Below are 27,933 nucleotides of genomic sequence, written 5' to 3'. Positions count from 1 at the left end.
TCAACTTTCGGTTTCAGTGCTTGCAATAATACATTGAGATACAATTTATTTAAATGATAATTGAAATTTTAATCACTTACCATCACTGAAGGTTGAACCTACACAAGGTACACTTTTAATTTGAAAGCACAGTCTGAACTCGCATCCTCTCTCTCTCTCGCTAACTTGGTGTCCTACCTGTAGCTCACAACCTGCCAGTTTTAGGTTGTAACTCCTTCGACGCCGAAAAAAATTGCTTCACTCCTGTGCCGGTAAAACATTTAATGTCTTTAAGAGTGAGGGAGTAAAAAAACTAAACGAAACAAAAAAGCCAATCTTCTGGCGGTGACGAAGCCGACCAAGTTCAAGCTAAGCGTGAGAGCGCTGAGTTTGCTGCTCTTCGCCGTGTTGTGTTGTGTGTGTGTGTGTGTGTGTGTGTGTGTGTGTGTGTGTGTGTGTGTGTGTGTGTGTGTGTGTGTGTGTGTGTGTGTGTGTGTGTGTGTGTTAATGTGTGTGTGTGTGTGTTGAGGTGGGCCGAGTTTACCTATAACCCACTTGTGTGCTCTCTGTTTGGGGATTACACGATGCTATTTACACGCCACGGACGCCCAGAATAAGAACAAACAAGGCCGTTCAAGAAGGTCTGAACTGAAATCGTACTGGACCTAATATTGGGTCGTTTTAAAACAGGGGTCTCAAACACGTAGCCCGCAGGCCGATTGCCACCTGTATGACGTTTTTTTTTAGGCCCGCACCTTAATATGAAAATTTAATGTTGGTGTTTATATGAATGGCGCTTTAAGTGAAGTGAATTCTATTTACATAGCGCTTTTTCCTTAAGTGACTCAAAGCGCTTTACATAGTGAAACCCAATATCTAAGTTACAATTAAACCAGTGTGGATGGCACTGGGAGCAGGTGGGTAAAGTGTTTTGCCCAAGGACACGACGGCATTGACTAGGATGGCGGAAGCGGGGATCGAACCTGCAACCCTCAAGTTGCTGGCACGGCCGCTCTACCAACTGAGCTATACCGCCCAGCTTCATACTTGTATACCCTCAACTTTTTCCGGGAGACTCCCAATTTTCAGTGCCCCTCCAAGGGTAATCATTCTCCCGAATTTCACCCGAACAATAATACTAAAGGGGCACCGTGGAGGCACTGCCACTAGCGTCTTCTAAAACCTGTACAAATAACGTGCCAGCCCAGCCACGTGTTGGATTTGGCTTCTGTATAGACGCAGTAAGCGATTGCACGCATACTTGATCAACAGCCATACAGGTCACACTGAGGGTGGCCGTAAAAACAACTTTAACATTGTTACAAATATGCACAATATTAATGATGAATGAGTTTGATCACTTTTACAGAGCCCGTCAATTAATCGAACTATTAATAATAATAAACTCAACCTTAAAAGGGGTCATCCATCCATTTTCTCCCGCTTGTCTCTTTTGGGGTCTCGGTGGGTGCTGTAGCCTATCTCAGCTGCATTTGGGCGGAAGGCGTCGTACACCCTGGGCAAGTCGCCACCTCATCACGCCATACTTGCCAACCTTGAGACCTCCGATTTCTGGGAGGTGGGGGGCGCGGTTAAGAGTCAAGTATTTCATATACATACATTATATATATATATATATATATATATATATATATATATATATATATATATATATATATATATATATATATATGTTTTCTATATATAAATAAAATAAATACTTGAATTTCAGTGTTCATTTAATTACACATAACACTCATCTACTCATTGTTGAGTTAAGGGTTGAATTATTGTCCATCCTTGTTCTATTCTCTTTCACTATTTTTCTAACCATATGCATGTACGTAGATGGCAGTATTGTCCTGTTTAAGAGTGTCACAACATTGCTGTTTACGGCAGACGAACTGCCCTACGGTAGACGAAAACGTGACTGCTGTTGTGTGTTGTTACCGCGCTGGGAGGACGATAGTGAAACTGCCAAACAATAAACCCACAGAAGAAACCAAGAACTCGCCCTCGATCATTCTACAGTTATAACGTCATCGGGCAGACACGCTGTTTATATTGTGGGAAAGCGAACGTGAAAACATGCTGTCCTCACTCAGGTCACGCATGGAGCTGGAGGGGGTGTGGCCTCCAGCCCCGCCTGAATTTCGGGACATTTTCGGAAGAAAATTTGTCCCGGGAAGTTTTCGGGAGAGGCGCTGAATTTCGGGAGTCTCCCAGAAAATCCGGGAGGGTTGGCAAGTATGCATCACAGGGCCTCAAGGGGGTCATATAATGATTTTTTTTTTTTGTCCACATTTTGAACATTCCTCTACATAACATGTAATGATTGTCCATTGATCAACATTTTGCATAGTGAGCATTTTTGTCACATTTGCGACCAAAAATAGGCTTGTGCGAGTTTTAGGAAAAAAAAAAAGTAGCATAAGTGCACATACAGATTTAAACCCTTTCATCACATTTTGCTCCCAAAAAAATCCATCCAAAGTTGATCAAAGTAGAGTAAAATTTTGGCCTGTATAGCATGTTTGAAATAAACTTAAACCATAACCAAATGGACTGTGATTGTGTAAGTGATTGAAGAGCTGCGTGTCTTTTCCTCCTTCTCCAGTTGCTCGCACATGTCTTAAACACGCAATAAATAAAGTCTTGGCGGTCAATAAAACACAACATTTTTTCACCACCTTAAAACTTGACACAAATCACACTGCGCGCTTGCTACTACGAGAGTTTGTTTGTATCAGAAATATTATTTTTTCTGTGCTACAAAAACATTTTCTGTGCTACTAATTAAAAAAAATCATAGTAGCACAGGTAGTAGCTACAAGTGAAAAAGCTCAGCATAAAGTCCTGGATTATGTTTTAAAGACTCTTTAAAGTCTCTTTGCGATGTACCGTTTTGTGTGCGGTCATCCACTTCGTCATCCATGTCGTAGTTTTTAGAGTTACTATAGCAAGGCTTTTGACAGATATAAGTTACAACTTAGACTTCCTTTTAATTGTCATTTAAATTTGAACTTTCCAGTACAGATAAGAACACAATTTTGTTGCAATAGCTTGTTGTAGTGCAGGATAAAAAAGCAATATGGTGCAGATAAAAAATAAATCAATTACTGTACAGATAATATAGATAACTATACGCTACTTTGTATTAGAAATGACAACAGCACGTGCATGTACGAGTCAGTCTGCCCCAAAACAAGAAGACTGAGAAAAAAAAAGGATCTTATCAACCACAGGGTGGACTGCCATGGCGGATTCGCGCAAAGCACTTGGGGTAAATCTCGACCATATTCGAATAATCCACTGACGTCACCAATGGAAAAAACTCACCAATCGGGCAAACTCCAGAACAGCTCTTTTCCCGGAAGTTTGAAGGAAGGCAAGATTGTTGTATAAATATCTCTGGTTTGATTTCAAATTTTTGAGACGAGTGCAGATCCCAAATACACAAAAACAGGTACCGATAGGTAAGAAAAGTTAATTTTGCATCATAGGTTCCCTTTAAGTCAGGGGTGTCCAAACTTTGTCCACTGAGGGCCCCACACTGAAAAATCAAAACAAGCGGGGGGCATTTTGACATTTTTTTATTTTAAAAACCAATACAATATATGTATAACAAATATACATTTAGGCCTCCAATCAGGCTTGATCCCGGGGACCCCAAAGGGTTTCAGTCAAAAAAATATTAAAAATAGGTCTTTATTTAGTATTATTTTGTTTTATTATTATTCAAGTTTTAAATCCCCAGATCAACATTAGGTCCATCTGTCAACATAATGATTTTAAAGATTTAAGTTGTATGCTCTTTTTGTCAAAGAAAACCCAGTTTTTTTATGGAAAAAAACACAATATATGTATATTATCACCCAATATTTTTTTAAGTGTAATATTTGAGATTATATAATAATTGGAGCATTAAAAAGGTCAATAACTCATAACACCATTGATTTTAATTCATTATTATTTTTTGAGCAATGACACTTAAAAACAAATCACACTAAAATTATTGGGGATCCAAAAGGGTCCTACTCATTAAAGTGTTAGAAAATACATATTTTTACTGTTTACTTTTAACACAAAAATCTCGAGATCAACTTCAGATCCATCCGTCAATTATAAGTTTTATTGTTGTTTATGTTCCTTCATTTTAGGCCATTCTTTAAAAAAAGTTTTTTATATGGCAAACACAAAATATGCAACATTTTCCCCAAAATATCTCAAAGTGGAAAAATTAACGTGACGTAATTGGAGCCTTGAATAGGTCAATAATTCAAAATGACGTTGATTTTGATACATTATTATTTTTTAAAGAAAGAAACAGCCTGCATGGCAGCTTTGTGTTATTAGAGTAAACATTGCAACATTTTCTTGTTACATTTCACCTATTTTGTCATTTGTATCACTTTTTACGTTTTAAAAATGTTTCAATTATATTTTTAATATGTGCCGTGGGGCCGTTAAAAAATTACCTGCGGGCCGCACATTGGACACCCCTGCTTCAAGTAAACAATAATGTGGTGTGTTTGGTTTATTCGCCTCGCGCTTGCTATCAGAGTAGGTTCGCTCTGCATTGCTCTCAACACCTGGGCTTCTTCGTTCACTAGCAGAATTTAATGAGCGAGTGAACCCCTGTTAGCCATCCACAATATTTTTATTTATGAGTGGAGGAGAGACTGCTGGCTTCCTTTAGAAGCAATGATATGGAACAAAAAATAGAGAGGAAAAAAGGAGGGATGTGGCAATTAATCGGCCACCGATTACTGTAGTATCGGCCAGTTTTCATGAAAAAGTGTGTGATCGCCATTGCCATTAATGCATTTTGTTGCGGATCGCAAACGGTGATCTCCTCTGGCTGATACTGAATTTATATTCAGTCCCTCAACTGACAAGAAGCTAATTATGTGTCTCCATACACAGTGTGGAGCCTTACCTCCATTACGGCAAGTACTGTCGTGAACTGGCTTGTTGTGAAGTGTTTGCGATTCCAAAGACGTGGAGGACCTCAGACAGGCTGCAGGTAAGATGATTCTTTACTTCAATATACAATTAACATAAGATAAACTGGATGCTACTTTAGCGTGGCATGAAGATAGCAGATGAAAAAAAATGTGCGTAGCATGAAACAAACAACAAAACCAACAAACAAGCCGTCGTCTTTAACAAACAATGGACCAGCCACTAAGACAAGGAAAACACCATAATATAAAGGGGAGTGATTAGGGGCAGAACCAGGTGAGGACGCTAATCAACACACAAAAAGCTGGTGTGACTAATCAGCCACCTCGCAACAAGAAAACATAACCAAGGGAGCAAAGGAGCATTGAAAACACAACCGGCCACTAAACTAAGAATATTACACAGACTCTAACCTGGTTTGACAAATCATAATAAATACATTGCATTTATTTGTACTGTAAATATAAATATCAGATAGTATTATCACTGAAGGACGAGGCTGAAAATATTATGCACAGAGGACAAGAACAAATAAATAGTTTAAATATTGTGCTGATATAGTTAAACTATCAATAGCCCTCACCAAACACATTGAACAATATAGAGTTGATACATGTGATTGGTATCGGCCGATCTCAATCATGGATGACCGGTATCAGAATCGGCAGCATGAAACCCCTGTCCGAAAGAGCCCTAGAAAAAAAAAAGATGAATGCATGGAACATTTTGCCTTCAAAACCGAATGAACACGATTAGCATGTAAACATGGACTACATTCGTTAAAACCTAGCAAAAATAAACAACAAAAAACCCACCTGACGCAGTTTTTCCAACCGAAACAAAACACCTGCACTTTAAAATGTTCAGTATTTATTAAAGTGTAATTTTTGCTAAGAGATTGAGAGTCCATTTTACTTTTATTCATTCACTTATTTAGGATAATCAAAAGTTCCTTACCTTCCAAGTACAAAGGTAAAAAAATTCTAACGGAAAATAAAAGTGTATTACGTGTCAAAGCCTTACAAGCATGATTTTTATTGTATTATATTATAATTACATTAGTGCTTGAATTGCTTTTTAAAAAAATGCTGACAACAATATAATTTATCAGCAATAATTTGTGGGAAAATATATCATCCAGCAATAAGAGACAAGAACACACGTCTTTTTTATGAGCATTCTAAAGATGATAAAAAAAAGCTTGAATAATGTGGCTAGTTCCCGTTTAAGCCTTTCAAGCCCTCTAAAACAACTTCAAAACCCTCTATGAAATGTTTTATATACACATTGCAAGTCTATATTTTTAGGGGAATAAGAGAACAAATACAAAAGGGAAATAACCCAAATGAACGCAGCATTTAAACCTCAAACTAAAACAAGAGTTACCGTACTTTCGTCCAAAGCTTTGAACTTTATACAAAGGTGCGGCTAATCTACAGATTTTTCTTCCTCATGGCTAAATTGTGGAATAGATTAAGCAAAGAAATCAAACAATTTACTAAAATGATCTATTTTAACTCTTTGAACTCATGTTTTTAAAAAGTACAAAGAAAAAGATCCCTGATAAACATCATGAACCTAATTAAAAAGGAGAACATTTTATTCATCACATAAAGGATGAATAATTACATTGACTTTTCTGTTTTGTTTGATCAGCCGTTTTTCTGTCGTTTTACAAGCACCGTTTGTAAAGAATTACTTAATCTTTCTATTTGAATACTGGTATGTCATTTCACAACGTATATAACGGCTTATAGTCCGGTGTGGTTGAGATATGAAAAAAAGTTTTTTTCCTTCTAAAAGTTTTTTTTATATTCCACTGCAGTTTATGGTCTAGAACAGGGGTCGGGAACCTTTTTGGCTGAGAGAGCCATACAAGGCAAATATTTTAAAAAGCATTTCCCTGAGGGCCATATACTTTTTTTTTTTTTTTAAGACAGAATACAACTAAATGCGTACATTTTTAAGCAAGACCAACATTTTTAGAGTATAAGCGGTAGAAAATGATGGATGGATGGAAATCTGTTATTCCTTTTAATAACATTGTTATTCTGAAGCTAACAAACAATAAATAAAATATTTCCTACCATTAATGCGACTTCTTGAACAGGTGCGGTAGAAACCTGATGGATGGATTAAAATGCATGAGAATGTTATATATTTTGAATGTTATCTTTGACAATGTGATTACCAGCGGAATTAGATAGATAGTACTTTATTTATTCCGTCAGGAAAATTTAAATTTTCAGCACAATCCCATTCAAGTTTAGACAAACATTACAGGGAGACAGAACAGGATCGCTGACGGGTCTGCCGGCTTCCAGTGCCCCTTACAAAAAAGATGAGATACAGGTAAACAAGGAGGGGGGGGGGAAAAAAATAGAAGATTAAATAAAATGAAAAAATCGGTCTTAGCCTGGGCCCTGGAGAGGAGATGCAGACTGAGGCCAAGGGAAAAAAACAACTCATAGCCATGGTACACATCCCTCTTTCATGTGTGTAAGAGGGAAACATCAAACATCAAAGAACACAGAGGACATTAAAGACATTAAAGCAGCAGATACAACCAGACACTTCTACATACAGCTATGAATAAAAAGTAAAAGAAACATATCCACTGTGGTGGCCTCTGCGGTGTTCCACGCCATCGTCCGCTGGGGTGGAGGGAGCATGGCCAGAGACAGGAGCAGACCCAACAAAGCAACCAAGACAGCCGACTCCACTCTCGGCCAGTGTCCAGTCCGCATGGATGAGCGAGGATACGTCCAAGGTGACTGAGGTGTCCCGACACCTGCTCAACCAGCCAAGACACCACGAAGCCTCTCCGTCCCAGCGCTCAGTGCTAGCTCCGCAGCCCTGTCCCCTCATCCGCATCTCCTCCAGTCCCTCCAAACCGACTCCGGTGTGGCAGAGACCCTGCAGCTGGTCTCCATGGCCAAAAGGCACCCGGGAGGCAGATCCAGAAGTCCACAAAAAAAAGCACCACAGAGGTCACGAAAGTGGCACCCCTTGTCACACAGTCCCAAAGGGTCCCGGACCAAAAGGCAAAAAAATATAAGAAGACATGAAAACAAGAGGGAAACACAAAAAGATGACACAAGAGCACAGAGCTCCTGCCAATAGCAGCCACTACAGCAGCGCCATCTTGGAAAAAAAAAAATATATATATATATTCATTACTTACCGTGTTAAGCAATGTCAACTATGATTTATCCGAGAGCTAGGTGCAGTCATCAAAAGAGCCACATCTGGCTCTGGAGCCATAGGTTCCCTACCCCTGGTCTAGAAAATACGGTACTTGTACATTTAAAGGCCAAAATAGATTGAGACTAATTTATGAAAACCTTGTGTAAATCATGTAGAAAAACATACATTGAAGATACAGGTGCGACATCAACACAAGGGAAAAAAAAAAAAACATCGGAAAGAATTTTAAAAAGAGACAACTGGAAGATTCACGAGAAGCCTAAAACCGAAATCTGAACAGGAAATCTTAAAATCAGCCATATCAAATCATTGCAAAATAAATGACCACATCATGGACCGGGACAACGTCTAAATCATTGCTAACAAATTCAATGGTGTCCCATCGTGTCCATTCTGCTGCTGACGCAGTAGCTAGCTTACCTCTTGCCGTAGCTAGCTTACAGTTCCGTTGCAAGGCGATGTGTTACTCCGCTAGAAAAAGTGTCCTTCAGTGGTTGCTCTTACAATAACAATGTCGTTACAGCTTGGTCATTACACAGGTTATGGAATGTACAGGAAGTATTGTTGGGGGTTTTTGGATGCATTTTTAATGCGATTCAGAGGAAAAATGGATTGCTCCAGTAATCTCCATTGCGAGCCACCTAAAACGGGCCGACTACTATAAATTAAAATGCAAAACTAAACATAACCTTTGGTCTTCTTGTCTCTCATAAGGGTTGTGAACAATAGGCAACATTCCAAAAAAGTGCAGTTCCCCTATAAATAAGTATACAATTAAATGTTACACCACTTTAACGTCCTGGCACTGAACCTGCAGAAAGTAGTTCAGTTTTCTGTAAATTCACATTTTCACACTTTAGCATTTTTTACATATTCTTTATTTTTGCAGCTTAATTTAAAAAGGTTATTGTTCAGTGTTTGTTGTGATTTTAGAATTGTGTTACGTTGAGTGTTTTTCATGGTTGTGTTTACTTAGCTGAGGGGATTAAAACCAGGGGGAGGTTACATTTTGAATAAAGTATTATATTTTTCCTGTGCTCCTTATTTTCAATAGTTCATAAAATATATGAATAATTATTGATATGGACCAATATAAAACGCATATATGCTGGACGGTTTTCAGCCGAATCGATAAATTACTCGATTACTAAAATTATTAATTACTGCAGCCCTAAAATGGACTTACTTATTAAATGTAAAATGTGGCCATGTGATAACAGATAAACTGAGCAATATTTTAGCTTAAAAATGTTCGACGAGAACCGAATCGTGCGAAAAATGGTGTGTATAGTTTGTAAGGTTATGTAAGGTTTCATGGCACCATACTGAGTTGTGCTGCTAATACTTTGATGACCTCCATTATTAAAAGCATGTTCATTTCTTAGCATGATACAATGCACTTCTCCACAGCTGCAATATTACAATATTGTTCAAAGATCTTTAAAATGTGAAAAAAAAAAAGAATATAATTGAATAACCAGAGCCTGATGTTGTAGGGGTGAAGGCAGACATGGGAAAAAGTCATGCACATGTGCAGTACATTTCCAGCACCATGTGCTGCTCTGTGATTGGCTCAGGTGCAACATGAGCTATTAGATAGGCGGGGCTCACCTGCACAGTCACATGTGACGCTTACCTTGCTGCTATCCTCTGGCTGCAGTTACCATGAAGGTGGCGATAGTGGGCGAGCGGGTAGTAAGTGTCCTGGCCTGCTGCCTCGTCGGCAGGCAGGGCCTTAGGGCTGGCTGCGTAGATAGTGCATCCCATGAACACCTCCTGGAAGACGGCCTCCCTTGTCCCAACAGCGAGCAGAGTGGGTCCTGGAGGTGTCCTGATGTCCCGTCCTGATGGCAGCCAGCTGCTTTGTGGGGGAAAACCCATTGGCTCAGCACTTTTCTATCTTAACCCCTCCTTCCCTCCGATGCTCTCCCTCTCTCTCTTGAGCCCAGAGCACAGAGGATAATCAGATTCCACATTTACACTCCACAAAATCATGCCCGGCGTAATCGCTCCCCATCACTGATGTTGCATTATGCTAATGCGCACAGCTGAGTATGCCCGGCCGTCATAGGGATGGGCGATACGGCCTACAATCTATGCTGCGATAACGATATACATATCACCATGTAAGACTTTAGCTACTGACGTATGCAGTAACATTAAAGGCCTACAGAAACCCACTACTACCAACCACGCAGTCTGATAGTTTATATATCAACGATGAAATCTTAACATTGCAACACATGCCAATACGGCCGGTTTAGTTTACTAAATTGAAATTTTAAATTTCCTGCGAGGTATCCTGTTGAAAACGTCGCGGAATGATGACGCGTATGATGACGCGTGCGCGTGACGTCTCGGGTTGTAGCGGACAATTTTTTTACAGCCCGATCCAAGCTATAAGTAGTCTGCTTTAATCGCATAATTACACAGTATTCTGGACATCTGTGTTGCTGAATCCTTTGCAATTTGTTGAATTAATAATGGAGAAGTCAAAGTAGAAAGATGGAGGTGGGAAGCGGTGCACTGCAGCTGCCTTTAGCATCACACACACAGCCGGTGTTTCCTTGTTTGAAATTCCCGAAGGTGAAGCTTTACTATGGAACAGAGCGGTTAAGCAAACATGGATCCCGACCACATGTCAATCGGCAAGTTTCGGTGAGAAAATTGTGGTAATAAGTCGGCTCTTACCGGAGACGTCAGTGGCGTTTGCGTCCTGCTGCAGCTGCGTGGCTTCCTTCCCTCAGAGACACTGGCAGTCACTACACCCGTGGCCACACCCCTCCGACTTTCAGGTACTATATAATCTCACTAAAACACTAGTAACACTATAGGCAGATAAGGGATTTTCCAGAATTATCCTAGTAAATGTGTCTAATAACATCTGAATAGCTCTCACTGCCCTCGCCTTTAAAAAATTTTTTTTTTTAACTTTTTTTTTTTTTTTTTCCAGTCCTCCACTCTCATTATCCTCATCCGCAAATCTTTCATCCTAGCTCAAGTTAGTGGGGAAATTGTCGCTTTCTCGGTCCGGATCGCTCTAGCTGCTGGTGGCTATGATTGTAAACAATGTGAGGAGCCCTACAATCCGTGACGTCACGCGCACATTGTCTGATACTTCCGGTACAGGCAAGGCTTTTTTTATTAGCAACCAAAAGTAGCAAACTTTATCGTCGATGTTCTCTACTAAATCCTTTCAGCAAAAATATGGCAATATCGCAAAATGATCAAGTATGACACATAGAATGAACCTGCAATCCCCGTTTAAATAAGAAAATCTCATTTCAGTATGCCTTTAATGCCTCATTTCCTGTTGTAAACTATTAATCAACTTGCTAATTTACAGTTAGTATCTGGTTAAAATTATTCTGTTGTTGGATACTTTACATTAGTTTTGGGTGATACAACAAATCACACAAAGTTTACTTATATAGCCCTAAATCACGACTGTCTCAAAGGGCTGCACAAGCCACAAGGACATCCTCGGCTCAGATCCCACATCAGGGCAAGAAAAAACTCAACCCAATGGGATGACAGTGAGAAACCTTGGAGGGGACCACAGATGTGAGGACAACGGACGTCGAGTGGATCTAGCATAATAGTGTGAGATTCCTGTCAAAAGTGGATCTAACATAGTAGTGTGAGAGTCCAGTCCATAGTGGGGCCAGCAGGAAATAATCTTCATCGGAAATAGGTCAGCAGCGCTGAGACGTCCCCAACTGATGCACAGATGAGTGGTCCACCCCAGGTCCCAACTTTGGATTGCTATCGCATTATCTGTGGTCGCAGAATCTGTGCCCCCCCCCCCCCCCACCCTTTCCACGAAGGAGAGGGAGGAAGAGCAGAAAAGAAATGACAGATCAATTGGTCTAAAAGGGGGGTCTATTTAAAGCAGGGGTCCCCAAACTACGGCCCGTCGGCCAGATCCGACCTGTCAGCGTTCGAGATCTGGCCCGTGGGAAGTCCCTAGTTAAATTTTTATATTTTATTATTATTATTTTTTAATCTGTCCTTTCTAATCCATTTTCTACCGCTTGTTGCTTGTTACTCTCAGAGTCTCCTAGCCGCTCAGGCAAATCACATTGTCTAAAAATGCCCGGGTTAAAAAGTTTGGGGACCCCCGATTTAAAAGCTTATTTATTAATTAGTTTTAAGATGGGACTTAAATGCTTCTACTGAGGTAGCATCTCTAACTGTTACCCGAGAGGGCATTCCAGAGTTCTGGAGCCCGAATAGAAAACACTCTGTAACCCGCAGACTTTTTTTAGGCTCTGGCAATCACTAATAAGCCGGAGTTCTTTGAACGCAGATATGGTACAATACAATCAGCAAGATAGGATGTAGCTAGACATCTTAAGTGCACAGGAAGCCAGTGCAGGTGAGCCAGTACAGGCGTAATATGATCAAACGTTCTTGTTCTTGTCAAAAGTCTAGCAGCCGCATTTTGTACCAACTGTAATCTTTTAATGCTAGACATAGGGAGACCCGAAAATAATACGTTACAGTAATCGAGAGAAGATGTAACAAACGCATGAATAATGATCTCAGCGTCGCTAGTGGACCAAATGGAACAATTTTAGCAAAGTTACGGAGATGAAAGAAGGCTGTTTTAGTAACAATGTGTGACTCAAACGAGAGAGTTGGGTCGAAGATAATACCCAGATTCTTTACCGAGTCGCCTTGTGTAATTGTTTGGTTGTCAAATGTTAAAGTGGTATTATTAAATACGTGTCTGTGTTTAGCAGGAGCGATAATCAGCATTTCCGTTTTCTTATCGTTGTGTTGCAAAAAGTTAGCGGACATCCATTGTTTAATTTCATTAAGACACGCCTCCAGCTGACTACAATCTGGCGTGTTGGTTAGGGGCATCAGCATAACAGTGAACGCTAACACCGTTTTTGCGTACGATGTCACCTAGCGGCAGCATGTAGAAGCTGAAAAGTGCAGAGCCAAGAACTGAATCCGGTAGAACTCTGTACGTTACTTTAACATACTTCGAGGTCAAATTGTTATGGGAGACGCACTGCATCCTGTTAGTAAGATAGGGGTTAAACCAAGACAAGGCTAAGTCGGACATACCAATACGTGTTTTGAAACGCTCCAATAAAATATTATAATCGACGATACCGAAAGCAGCCCTAAGATCAAGGAGCAGCAACATGGATGACACATCAGCATCCATCGTTAGCAATAGATCATTAGTCATTTCTGCGAGGGCTGTCCCCAAAGAGTAATTTGCCCTGAAACCGAATTGAAAGGGTTCACATAGATTGTTAGACGTTAAGTGGTCATTTAGCTGCTGTGCGACAATTTTAAACGTAAGGTGGGACACCGGCCGGTAGTTTACCATGAAGTCAGGATCAATGTTAGGTCTTTTGAGCAGAGGATGAATAACCACTTTTTTGAATGCTTGGGGAACAGTGCCAGAGGAAAGTGATAAGTTTATATTATTTAGCACTGATTGTCCTAATATTACAAACAGCTCCTTGATAAGTTTCCCAGGAAGTGGGTCAAGTAAACATATTGTTTGTTTTATCTCATTTACATGTCGTAGGAGTTCCTCTAATGTTATTTCATCAAAAACAGAGAGACTATTTTGGAGGGCAACATCCGTCGTATATACATTTGTATCTGTGTTAATAAAACCCAGTTGTAGCTGGAATGCGTTGTCTTTAATCTCCTTTCTAATGAGTTAAATTTTGTTATTAAAAAAATTCATAGTCATGTGCCGAATGGGTGGAGCTACTGGGAGGAGTCCCTTGTTGGTTTAGCGATGCTACTGTACTGAACAAATATTTAGGATCGTTTTTGTTGAGGTGAATGAGATTTGAGTAGTAATTAGCTTTAGCTATGGTAAGCATGCATTTATAAGTCATTAAACTATCACTCCATGCTTGATTGAAAACCTCAAGTTTAGTCGCGCGCCATTTGCTTTTTGGCTTTCTATATGATAGTTTAAGAGCTTTAGTTTCTTCTGTAAACTATGGGGTGCACCTTTTAGGGGGAATTTTAAGCTTTAGCGGCGCTATACTATCAATGGTGTCGCGCAGGGCGTCATTGAAGTTGTTAGTGAGGTTATAAATAGAGCCCACATAATATGGGAATGGCGCCATTACCGAAGGCAGTAGGCCAGCAAGAGTCATCATTGTGACAGCATTCATGTTGCGGCTGCTAAAGCAGTGATTATTATTTGCTTGTTGACTATGAGTCAGAACTTCGAATTTTATAAGGTAACGATCGGACATTACTTTAGTACACGGGAGTATCATAACTTTGGAGGTGGTGATACCCCTGACAAGCACTAGACCTATCGTATTACCGTTGCGATGCGTGTGTTCAGTTATTATTTGTGGCAGAACACAGCTATCAATTATAGTCTGGAGCGCCATGCACGGAGGGTCTGATGGGGTATTCATATGGATATTAAAGTCCCCCATTATAATTATATTGTCGGCGTGCGTTTCTAGATCAGTAACAAACTCAGTGAACATTCACTGATAAAATTCTGAATAGGGCCCAGGGGGGCGGTAGATAACCAGGTAGAGAGGCAGCAGTGCCACAGACCTCATAGTAAGCACCTCAAATGATTTATATTTATTACGTAGGTTAGAGGTAAGGTTAAGCTTTTCATTATATATTAGTGCGACCCCCCATCCATTTTAAGGGAACGGGCAATATTCGTATAGTTAGGAGGAGATGCCTTTTTAAGAGCAAAAAAATTGTCTGGTTTGAGCCAAGTTTCGCTGAGACCAATGACGTTAAGATTGTTGTCTCTAATGAACTCATTAACTAATAACGTTTTGGGAGACAACAATCTTATGTTTGAAAAGCCCATTTTATAAGTAGTGGGCTGTTTTGAGGAATTTTTGTTAAAGTTATCCGTATTAGTAATATTAATAATGTTGCGTTTATTTTGCGTAGTGCGATGTAAATAATTTAGACCATTTCTAGGGGTTGATACGACTCGAATCTTCAGATTGTTTCCTGTTCTGCGATAAACTGAACGCGTCATAATTTGCCACCTCAGCAGAATGCATGTCCACCTCTGGCACAGCCACTGCAGAAAATACTTTATGTGAGCTGTGTATTATTCTAGGATAAATGCTATGTGTGCAGAGATTTTCCAGCCTGGTCCTGGTTAGTTCTATCTTAACTGACTCCTCACCAGGACTAACAGACACTATAATTGCCTGTGACCAGGCTTTCTCTAGGGTAGTTAGTCAAGTGTGACTCAAACAATAATCTATGTTCCTAGGCAGGATGATGGCGCTTTCCTGGTTAAGGTGAAGGCCGTCCCTCATCAACAAGCCCGGTTTGCTCCAGAAAGAGGGCCAATTATCAATAAACGTTAGTTCTTGATGTCTACAAAAACTAGCCAGCCACTTGTTAAGCGAGACTTGTCAGAATAATTGTATATAAGTTATCACACAACTTGTTTTCCCTAGAGTTCAGGCTGCCCTGCAAGAAGACAATAGCTGTCTTTGTTCTTATCAAGCAAAAGGCTTGTAAAACTCCACTGTGTCAGACGGGATACGACGTGGAGGTGTCGGTTTTCCTGATCTATTGGACAGCCACAGGAAGAACTTGTCATGACCCAAGATCTACAAAGCAGAGAGAAAGCAGACTTGACACGGCTACAGGCACCTTTTCTTTAAACTGTTTATGACTGAGTGCGGCAGCTGTTTATAACCCCCTCCCCTTAGAAACAGCTGCTGCCATGTAATCAGGAAATGCCCAAATAAAGGAGGAAACCTGGAGCTCCCTCCTCAGAGTGGTGGGGTGATGCTGTACGAGGGTGCAGTCACACATGCGCTCTCCTCATGAGCTAAATTGAATCTTGTCTTTGATTCATTTGCTTCTTGTCTTGTCTAATAGATGTCATGGGTGTTTGAACCTGACAAGACTAGTCTGATATATCTCTCATCATTGCCTGTCACAGGCAGGGGGGGCCAGAGACAAATACTCGATGCCTGGACATCTTTCTAGCGGGATTACAAGTCTTAGTTATGTTCCTCTTTGTAATCTCTGACTGTCTCATTCTGGTGTCATTAGAGCCAACGTGTACAACTATGTTCGCATAGCTAGTGGTGCGATTAGCCTGTCGTACGCGTTTACTAGGCCTGTTGCGAGTTAGCTCCCTAAGATTAGCTTCAATGTCAGGTGCTCTGGCCCCGGGAATATACTCAATTGTGGCTGGTTTGCTAAGCTTTATTTTTCGGGTGATGGAGCCGCCTATGACTAAAGTGTGGTGCCTGGTAGACTGGGGTGTAGGACTAGCTAAAGGGCTAACTCTATTATGCGTCTCAACCGGTTCACCGTTTCTTATAGGCCGCTTAGGTCTGCTGTAAGCTGGGCTAGTTAGCTCGCTACAGCTAACGCTAGCAGACGTTTCCTCAATGTCTAAAGTTACGAGATTACTCTGCTCTAACTGGCGTACACGGCCCAATAGCAGAGCCAACATATCCATGACAACGGCGCACGAAAAGCAGGGAGCCATACTCACGGTATTTCTTTCACCGAGTCGACTTATTGCTGTCTTTAGGGAAGTGGTCGTGACGTGTGGGGAGCAGACGCCTTCAGACAGACGCCGCCTTTCTCCACGCAAACTTTGTTAGCTTAGCAGTTGACTAGCTGAGAGAGGGGCGGTGAGACAGAGATCGGGTGATTTGCAAGTTAAATAAGAGTTTGGGAAGTAGTAAAGAAACATGTAAAACAATTAGAAGCACACATATAGAACGAGTTATGTACTTAGAAAAAAAAGGTGAAACAACTGAAACATGTTTTAGTCTAGTTTCTTCAAAATAGCTACCCTCTGCACACTCTTGGCATTCTCTCGATGAGCTTCAAGATGGCGTCGCCTGAAATGGTTTTCACTTCACAAGTGTGCCTTATCAGGGTTGATTAGTGGATTTTCTTGCTTTATCAATGGGGTTGGGACCATCAGTTGTGTTGTGAATGAGAAGGTGTGTCCAAACTTTTGGCCTGTACTGTACTTACACACACACACACACACACACACACACACACACACACACGCACACACACACACACACACACACACATACATACATACATACATACATATATACATACATACATACATAGATAAATATATACAGTCGTGATCAAAAGTTTACATACACTTTTAAAGAACATAATATCATGGCTATATTGCGTTTCCAATCATTTTTACAGCTCTTATTTTTATGTGATAGAGTGATTGGAGCACATAATTGTCATAAAAACATTCATAAAGTTTGGTTCTTTTAATGCATTTATTATGGTTTCTTCTGAAAATGTAACTAAATCTGCTGGATCTAAAGTATACATACAGCAATGTTAATATTTGCTTACATACTCACACACACACGCATGTATATATACTGTACAGGCCAAAAGTTTGGACACAACTTCTCATTCAATGGGTTTTCTTTATTTCAATGACTATTTACATTGTAGATAGTCACTGAAGGCCTCAAAACTATGAATGAACACATTTGGAGTTATGTACTTAACAAAAAAAGGGGAAATAACAGAAAACATGTTTCGTATTCTAGTTTCTTCAAAATAGCCACCCTTTGCTCTGATTACTGCTTTGCACACTCTTGGCATTCTCTTGATGAGCTTCAAGAGGTAGATGGATAGATAGATAGATAGATAGATAGATAGCACTTTATTGATTCCTTCAGGAGAGTTCCGTCAGGAAAATTAAAATTCCAGCAGCAGTGTACAGAGTTGAGATCAATTAAAAAAAAAGTAAAAAGTAAATAATGGGGGTTTAAAAGGAAACAAAATAGAGAAATATTACAAAAAGAATAAAAACAATGGGAATAACAATATAACAGTAAAATAAGAACATAACAAGACAAAGTAGTCACCTGAAATGGTTTTCACTTCATCAGGGTTGATTAGTGGAATTTCTTGCTTTATCAATGGGATTGGGGCCATCAGTTGTGTTGTGAATGAGAAGGTGTGTCCAAACTTTTGGAAGTGTATATATATATATATATATATATATATATATATATATATATATATATATATATATACACGGACATATAAGTAGCGCGCCGCACGTTGTGTAAACAATGCACACCGAGGCACCATGAATTAATTTACAAGTTGAAATACTTATTGGGGTGTTACCATTTAGTGGTCAATTGTACGGAATATGTACTGTACTGTGCAATCTACTAATACAAGTTTCAATCAATCAAAAAAACAACAACACACGGCATGCTAGCAACGACTGGGCTATGATAGACTGACCACACTTCCACTTTTCACGGGATTTGTCGTCTTTGCGGAGCTGTCCAGGTGGAGTTTCTTAAATGCCTCAAATGTCCGGCATTTTAGGTTATGGTTGTGTGTATTTTCAATGTACGTTCAGGGTTAAGAAGGGGTAAAAAAAAAAAAAAAAGTGGTGCACACAGCGTTAACATTCGTGAGGGCGGGGCAGAGACAGACAGAGCGAGAGAGTTATGATAAACGTGCATGCGTCGCCAGGCTCTGCTTTTTATCCTTTGATTAATCAGAATTAATTTTTTATTATCTATAGCAGAAGTTTCAATGCCCCGGAGGCCATTTGCGGCAGACAGCTAATGTTTTGAAGGCCCATTCTAAAAATACTATTAAAATAAACAAAAACATAAACAAAAGTGAAATAAAAAATCTTAAAGGCTAAATGTAATTTAGAAAAACTTGCAACATTTACTAATAAAATAAAGCTTTTTTTTTTTTTCTTTCAAACTGTCATTGTTTAAAACATAATATTGAATCAAAATCAATGTTATTATGAATTATTGACCTCTCCAAGTTTCCGATTACTTCACATCAAATATTCCACTAAGAAAATAATATTTGGTGGAAGATTCAGGAAATTTGTTTAATAGGTAATCAAAAATTGTATATTTTGTTTTTTTCTTACTGTACTTCCGCCCGATTGTAGCTGAGATTGGCGCCAGCGCCCCCCGCGACCCCGAAAGGGAATAAGCGGTAGAAAATGGATGGATGGATGGATGGATGTACTGAAAATGAACCGAACCGTGACCTCTGAACCGAGGTACGTACCGAACCAAATTTTTTGTGTACCATTACACCCCTAGTATATATATATATATACACAAATATATATCCATATACATATATATTTAAACACACACGTGTATATATATATACACAAATATATATCCATATACATATATATTTAAACACACACGTGTATATATATATATATATATATATATATTTAAAAACACACACACACACACACATATATATATATATATATATATATATATATATATATATGTATATATATATATTTATACACATATGTATATTTATATGTGTAAATATATATGCATATATTTTATAAATCCATCCATTTTCTACGCCTTATTCCCTTCGGGGTCAATTCTCAAGAATTAGGAATTGAGTTAGAATCTGAAAAAAATGCAATTTGGATGTGTATTGGTGTTTTTGAGCACGCTTAAAATGAGCTGTGACAAAAAGTGGAGTTATGATGCTATCTACTGTACAGTGTTGTATCAACAAGCTCCAGTCGAAATACAAGGTGTTAATGAGCAAAGGCAAACACAACAAACATAAGTCAAGTACTGTATTGAATGAACTTGTAGTCAACGCAGCCCAAGTTATTAGGACAGATTGTCTCATAAAAAGATTTATTTTTTCCAGCCCAAATTTACAAAGGCAAGTTACAGAGTATTGTATCAAAAAAAAGAACCATGGCAATGTACACTTTTCACAAACTCCTGAAGGGAGGGAGAGAAGAGGAGAGGGCGGAAGAGAGAAAGAAAAAGTTCTGGATGTCTAACATAGAAAAGAAGACTTCGCAGACATTGTAAACATCCTTGCAAGCACCGCTGGCGGTACTTTGTGTGACAGGAAGCGGGGTCAGGGAAGGGCAAACGAGACGAGAAGTCGAGAAAGTTCAACTAGGCACCGACTGCTGGCCAATAAATATACTCTGCACCATGAAACTAAACAATTTCCGTTATGTTGAAAGCAAACATGAACCTTTCTGGCTTTTCATACACTTTTTTTTTTCATTTTTTTTTTTTTCAAAATAGAATATAAGATTTATTTTCACAGGGCTTTTTTTTGCTGACTACTGAGATTATATTACTACTCTCTGAGCAAACAAATGCACTTGTCACAACCATTATTGGATCACACTACTGTATGTATGCAGTCTGCTGGTACTAGAACCACCACTGACTTGACATCACAGCTGCCTACATGATCGTGTATTAGCCTGACAGATTAAATACTTATCAAACACCACATTCATCAGATTCAGCCTTTTGTCGTCGTTTTACGGGGTCCAACACGTCAAGGAGGTGTTTTTGTACTCGGGTTGGGGTTACTTGATGTATCTGAGGACGTTCAACTGTGTTGAAATGAATGCACACATGTGCAAAGTGTGGTCGGTGTCCACAATTCTGGGATTGATGTCAAAGTAAACATTTGAATATACAACGCAGCAACACACACACACTTCTCACAAGAAGTACTTACAGATATTTGTTTGAAACTTCAGGATGGATCTCAAAAAGGTTCATTATGTCTTTTTCGTATACGTCGCAGTTTCTTTCCGAGTCAGACATTTTCGGTACAATGGACGGATTTTTTACCTGACATGTTCGGACTGCCATTTGCAGTCTTTGATAAAAGGATCACCAGACCAGTCGCCCGTCAGCTGTTCTTATAGGCGTGGCCAACCAGACGCACCTGTCAAGTCAAGTCATCGTTTGAATTTGTCAGCAATGATTTTGGCGTTGTCCCAGTCTGTGATGTGATTTATTTTGCAATTATTTCATATGGCTAAGTTTAAGATTTCCTCTTCAGAATCTTGTTTTAAAGGCCTACTGAAACCCACTACTACCGACCACACAGTCTGATAGTTTATATATCAATGATGAAATATTAACATTGCAACACATGCCAATACGGCCGGTTTAGTTTACTAAATTGCAATTTTAAATTTCCCGCGATGCGTCCTGTTGAAAACGTCGCGGAATGATGACGCTTATGTTGACGCTGGCTTGTGACGTTATTGGTTGGAGCGGACATTTTATCCCAGCACCACTCACGGCTAAAAGTCGTCGGCTTTAGTCGCGTAATTACACAGTATTTTGGACATCTGTGTTGCTGAATCTTTTGCAATTTGTTCAATTAATAATGGAGACTATAAAGAAGAATGCTGTTAGTGGAAAGCGGTGGATTGCAGCTGCCTTTAGCAACCAAAACACAGCCGGTGTTTCTTTGTTTGTTATTAAGTTCTAATATGGAACAGAGCGGTCAAGCGAACATGTTCCTCTACCACATTAGATTAGATTAGATTAGATTAGATTGTACTTTATTTATTCCGTCAGGAGAGTTCCTTCAGGAAAATTACAATTTTCAGCACAATCCCATTCAAGATCAGACAAACAGTACAGGGAGACAGAACAGGATGGCTGACGGGTCTGCCGGCTTCCAGCGCCCCTTACAAAAAAGGTGAGATACAGGTAAACAGGGGGGGAATAGAAGATTAAAATAAAATAAAAAAAATTAGTCTAAACCTGGGCCCTGGAGAGGGGTCCAGACTGAGGCCAAGGGAAAAAGACTGAGGCCAAGGTAAACCGGCAGGTTTCGGTGAGAAAATTGTGGTAATACGTCGGCTCTTACCGGAGACATGAGCGGAGCTTGCGTCCTCCTACAGCTGTCAGAGGCGACTTTCTTGGCTCCTCCATGGCTTCCATCAGGGACACCACACCCCTCCGACTTTCAGGTATGACTTTATAATCTCACTAAAACACTAGTAACACAATAAGCAGATAAGGGATTTTCCAGAATTATCCTAGCAAATGTGTCTAATAACATCTGAATCGCTCCCACTGCCGTCGCCTTTTTTTTCTAGTGCTTCACTCTAACTTTCCTCATCCACGAATCTTTCATCCACGCTCAATTTAATAGGGAAATCGTCGCTTTCTCGGTCCGAATCGCTCTTGCTGCTGATGGCTATGATTATAAACAATGTGAGGATGTGAGGAGCCCTACAACCCGTGACGTCACGCACACATCGTCTGCTACTTCCGGTACAGGCAAAGGCTTTTTTATTAGCGACCAAAAGTTGCGAACTTTATCGTCGATGTTCTCTATTAAATCCTTTCAGCAAAAATATGGCAATATCGCGAAATGATCAAGTATGACACATAGAATGGACCTGCTATCCCCGTTTGAATAAGAAAATCTTATTTCAGTAGGCCTTTAAGCTTCTTGTGAATATTCCATTTGTCTCTTTTTCACATTCTTGACAATACTTTTTTTTTCTTGTGTTGAATGTGCCACCTGTTTCTCCAATGTATGTTTTTCTACATGATTTACACAAGGTTTTCATGAATTAGTCTTGTTCTGTTTTGTCCTTTGGATGTACAAGTACGGTATTTTCCAGACCATAAGCCGCAACGGACTATAAGAACAACCCACTAAATTTTAGAAGAAAAAAATTTAATATAATAGCCGCACCGGACTATAAGATGTGAAATCATATGTTTAAATAGAGAGATTATGTAAATGTTTTACATACCTTAATTGTTTACAAACAGTGCCTGTAACACGGCAATAAAACGGATGATCAAACAAAACAGAAAACTCATTAACGTCTTTATTCATCTTTCATAAGATTAGTAAAATGTTCTCCTTTTTTAATTAGGTTCGAGATGTTTGTCAACAATCGTTTTCCTTGTACTTTTCACTGAGTCTGAACAGTTAGAATGGGTCATTTTAGTACATTGTTAGATTTTTTGTTTAATTCATTCCATAATTTAGCTGTGAGTAAAGAAAAAAATCCATAGATAAGCCGCACCTTTGTGTAAGCCGCAGGGTTCAAAGCTTGGGAAAAAAAGTAGGGAAAGTACGATAACTCTTGTTTTTGTGCGAGGTTTAACTGCTGTGTTTATTTGGGGTTTTCCCCGTGGTTTTGGTAAAGAGAAACTGCACTTTTTTTTTAAATGTTGCCTATCGTTCACAATCATTATGAGACAAGAATACAAAAGTTGTTTTTTTTTTACATTCTAACATGTAAAAATCGGCTTTTTCTAAGTAGCTAGCAATGCAGCTGATGGGAGCAATCAATTCTACCTCCAAGTTACTTTAAAAATGCATTAAAAAATTGTCAACAATACTTCAAATTATGTTCCATAACCTGTATAATAACCAGCTGTAGCAGTATCGTTATTTTAAGAGCTGAGGAACTCTCTTTCTAGCATAGTAACACATCGGCATGCTTCAGTATTAGCCTTAAAAGCTAACTATGGCAAGAGATAAACTACCCTTCTATAGCAACATGAAACGAGTTTGTAATGCACAAGTTTTCAATAAAACACCAATCTGTACTGACTGAAAAACATGAACAATCATATTACAGTATCTGTAAAGTATTAGCCCACACTTCATGTTTTGTTTGTACACAGCTAGCCAGAAAGCGTATGCTCCCTGTCATGATACACATATGATGACATGCTGCATGTAACATGATTAATACAAAGTGTGACTCACTCGATGGACAGTTGTCTCTTTGGTCCAGCTGATCGCGGATGTTTTTTTTTAAAGTTTATTTGGGGTGAGCACTCCATTTATGTTGAAATAGCTTGACTCCAAATTCCACATTTTGCAGCTTCGAGTCGCATTCACCTAACTCTATCAGCTTCCGTCTGCTCCAACGTTTTATTCCTTTCTTCGCATTCGCCTCTGTAATATCTTCCGTATATTAAGCTTCAAAAAGATAAGGTTGTGAATCCTCATTTGTCCAAAAAGAGTCATCTTCATTGTTTGTTAGCAAGTCTGCCATTATTAAAGGGGAACATTATCACCAGACCTATGTAAGCGCCAATATATACCTTGATGTTGCAGAAAAAAGACCATATGTTTTTTAACCGATTTCCGAACTCTAACAGGGTGAATTTGGCGATTGAAACGCCTTTAAAATTGTTCGCTGTCGGAGCAATGAATTTTCACCCGTGACGTCACAACAGGAAGTTCTCTGTCATTTTCTCAAACACATTACACACACCAAGTCAAATCAGCTGTTATTTTCTGTTTTTTCGACTGTTTTCCGTATCTTGGAGACATCATGCCTCGTCGGTGTGTTGTCCGTAGGTGTAACAACACAAACAGGGACGGATTCAAGTTGACTTAAGTGGAGTGTGCTAATCAGACATATCAATGGTCACGGCATGCTAATCGATGCTAACATGCTATTCAGGCTAGTTGTATGTACATATTGCATCATTATGCCTCATTTGTAGCTATATTTGCACCCAGCCTTTCCCTCCACCCACATTTAATGCAAAACAAACACATACCAATCGACGGATTCAAGTTGCACCAGTGGTCAAAAGATGCGAAAGTCCCTCGTTTGTTCTGTTCTGTCGTAGCATCCCTACCGACGATAGCGATGCTACGACAGAGATGTGTGGATATCCTGCGACACTCAAAGCAGATGCATTTCCAACGATAAAGTTAACAAAATCACAAAGGTAAGTTTTGTTGATGTTATTGACTTATGTGCTAATCAGACATATTTGCACACGGCATGACTGCAAGCTAATCAATGCTAACATGCTATTTAGGCTAGCTGTATGTACATATTGCATCATTATGCCTCATTTGTAGCTATATTTGCATCCAGCCTTTCCCTCCACCCACATTTAATGCCAAACAAACACATACCAATCGACGGATTCAAGTTGCACCAGTGGTCAAAAGATGCAATCGTTGGTTAGAAGGCGATCGCCGAATTTGTCCTCGTTGCCGCTGCCTGTCGTGATATGGCTCAATAGCTTCAGTTTCTTCTTCAATTTCATTTTCGCTATCTGCCTCCACACTCCAACCATCCGTTTCAATACATGCGTAATCTGTTGAATTGCTAAAGCCGTTGAAATCCGAGTCTGATTCCGAGCTAATGTCGCTATATCTTTCTGTTCTATCCGCCATGTTTGTTTGTATTGGCATCACGCAGTGACGTCACAGGAAAATCAGGCACTTTAAAGCAGTTTTTCAGGACAATGCGTGATGGGTAAAATTTTGAAAAAAACTTCGAAAAATAAAATAAGCTACTTATTTTTATTGGTTTTAACCCTTCTGAAATTGTGATAATGTTCCCCTTTAAAGCACACAAGCGTTTTGTATTGGGAAGTAGAAACACACATTGTTGCTACAAGTCAGACGTGTTGAAATGGAAACGGACATGATTAAAATGGTCAAAATACAGTAAATATTGAACATATTACATATTGTTATGAACATGTCTGTTACTACATTATATATAGACTTGCAGTGTGTATATAAAACTTTGATGAAGGGTGAGCCGCATCTTTCAAGCGTTTGACCTTTAAAATCTTAATAAAAACAAATGCGCCTTCTTGTCTCTCATGATTGTGAACGATGGGCAAAATTCCGAAAAAAAGTGAATGATAAGGTTATGACCATTTTGTTTTGTATCCAGATAACAACGCCATCCATCATACCAAACATATTGTCTGACTCGGGGGGGAAAAATTGAAAATAACTTCAGAATGAAGCTTAAATAGGCAACTGTTCAATGTTTTTGTCGTTTGTGCACAATGTGTTCCCTAACAAGGAGTTAATATGCTCTCCAAAATGTATAAAATGTGCGTTTCTGCCACTTTTCCAGTCCCTGCTGACACTCGTAACCTCAGCGGCCACTTCCCTCTGAGAAGATCCTGTTTTCAACCTCAATCACACTGGTGAGTGACTGTTAGGCGAGGTCTTTGTGTCAGGATGTCATCAACATGTACAGAGTTGTTTAAATACCAATTTTAATTGAACTATTGTATTTATTGATTATTTTCTTGTTTTTGAACTGGCTATCATTGAGGGCGCTCAGAGGGCCGCTTGTAACTGAATAATATTTGAATAGAAATGTATACAGTAAGGAGTCGCCCTATTTATTTAACACCTATGAGTTTTTCATACGGATAAAAAAAATCTGTAGCAGTTGCGGTGAAATGGTGGCACTTTTGTTGTACTGTAAAAACGTACAGTACAATTATTTTCTAGCCATTGAGCTGCCGGTTTTTTACTGTACTATCAAGTGGTGCGAATCTTTGGGCAAATAATGATTCAATCCAATTCCAATTCCTGGGGTGACTATTTGATTCAGAATCGATTCTCCATTCAACCCGATTCTACCTCTATATCATTTGGTATGATAATTATAATGAAACGTTTTTAAAACAGGTTACAGTTTAGAAAACCTCCTTCTGGTTGCATGAAGATGGCCTAGAAATGTATTTTTTAAAAATGGATTCTTCTTAAAAAAAATTTATTTTTATTTTTTAATCGATACATCAATTTAAAATCGAAAAATACATTAGAATGAAGATTCGGATGTGAATCAATGTTTCTGAACACCCCCTGGTTCAATCTATTGTTATTGTTAGAGTACAATTTGATGGATAATATTAGTCAAGTAGATATTTAAGTATGTATTGACTCTCGATTACATTTTGTGGAATATATGTAAATTGTTGCATTATTAGACAATATTAAAGTTAAAAAGCTATGCAACTGTATGCAGTCCATGTATTTTGTTCTGTCAGAATGGAAATAATTAACTTTAAAGTACGGGCCACATAAAATGTTGTGGCCCCCGGGCGTTGAGTTTGTCAACTGTGTTATAGAACAGCAGTTTGTGCAAAAAGTATAGGAATATTGAACCATGATGTGCATTCTAAAGTTGAAAGAAGTTTACCTGTAAAGTAGGGCTGTGAATCTTTGGGTGTCCCACGATTCGATTCAATATCGATTCTTAAGGGTCACGATTCGATAATATATCGATTTTTTCGATTCGATTCGATTCTCGATTCAAAAACGATATTTTTCCGATTCAAAACGATTCTGTATTCATTCAATACATAGGATTTCAGGAGGATCTACCCCAGTCTGCTGACATGCTAGCAGAGTTGTAGATTTAAAAAAAAAAAGCTTTTATAATAGTAAAGGACAATGTTTTATCAACTGATTGCAATAATGTAAATTTGTTTTAACTATTAAACGAACCAAAAATATGACTTATTTTATCTTTGTGAAAACATTGGACACAGTGTGTTGTCAAGCTTATGAGATGCGATGCAAGTGTAAGCCACTGTGACACACATTTTTATAAATGTCTAATGATAATGTCAATGAGGGATTTTTAATCACTGCTATACTGAAATTATAACTAATATTGATACTGTTGTTGATAATCATTTTTGTTTCACTACTTGTGGTTTGTTCTGTGTTGTGTTTGTGTCTCCTCTCAATTGCTCTGTTTATTGCAGTTCTGAGTGTTGCTGGGTCAGGTATGGTTTTGGAATTGGATTGCATTGTTATGGTATTGCTGTGTATTGTTTTGTTGGATTGCTAAATAAAAAATAAAAAAATAAATAAAAATTTGATTTTTAAAAAAATGAGAATCGATTCTGAATTGCACAACGTATTTGAATCGATTTTTTCACACAACCCTACTGTAAAATCTAGGCTTCGGTCAAATATTCCTTACGTTTTGTAAATAGTGTAAGTGAAATCCTAATGTAGAAATATGACACATTCATATTTTTACTGTTTGATGCTTGTTTGGCCTCATAACTAATTTCTGTCTGCATTTCTATCTTCTCCTGCCAGACGTTTGATATACGACATCATAAATGGCAATGGCCCAAGAGAACGCCAAGGTGTCAAGTTGGGACTACTCCAAAGCCAGGTAAGAAG

General features: G+C 39.0%; 1 protein-coding gene and 1 long non-coding RNA gene across 3 annotated transcripts in view; one reads left to right on the top strand and one right to left on the bottom strand.

Moving 5' to 3' along the window:
* Window positions 1-10,157, bottom strand: part of LOC133542817 (uncharacterized) — a 62,120-nt gene extending 51,963 nt beyond the window's left edge. For both annotated transcript variants that reach the window (XM_061887006.1, XM_061887007.1), the window contains exon 1: window positions 9,788-10,157. In XM_061887006.1, the coding sequence (XP_061742990.1) occupies window positions 9,788-10,032 (245 nt within the window). In that variant the 5' untranslated portion in view covers window positions 10,033-10,157. The remainder of the gene's footprint in view (window positions 1-9,787) is intronic.
* LOC133542818 (uncharacterized) lies at window positions 166-27,933 on the top strand. The gene is made up of 4 exons (XR_009804220.1): window positions 166-251; window positions 4,906-5,005; window positions 25,853-25,925; window positions 27,847-27,933. It is a non-coding gene; the product is annotated as an uncharacterized LOC133542818 (long non-coding RNA).

This window comes from Nerophis ophidion, linkage group LG25 (genome assembly GCF_033978795.1).
Source record: "Nerophis ophidion isolate RoL-2023_Sa linkage group LG25, RoL_Noph_v1.0, whole genome shotgun sequence".
Classification (NCBI taxonomy): Eukaryota; Metazoa; Chordata; class Actinopteri; order Syngnathiformes; family Syngnathidae; genus Nerophis; species Nerophis ophidion.
The sequence above is the reverse complement of the archived record's forward strand: the minus strand, read 5'-3'. Positions and strand labels throughout refer to the sequence as shown.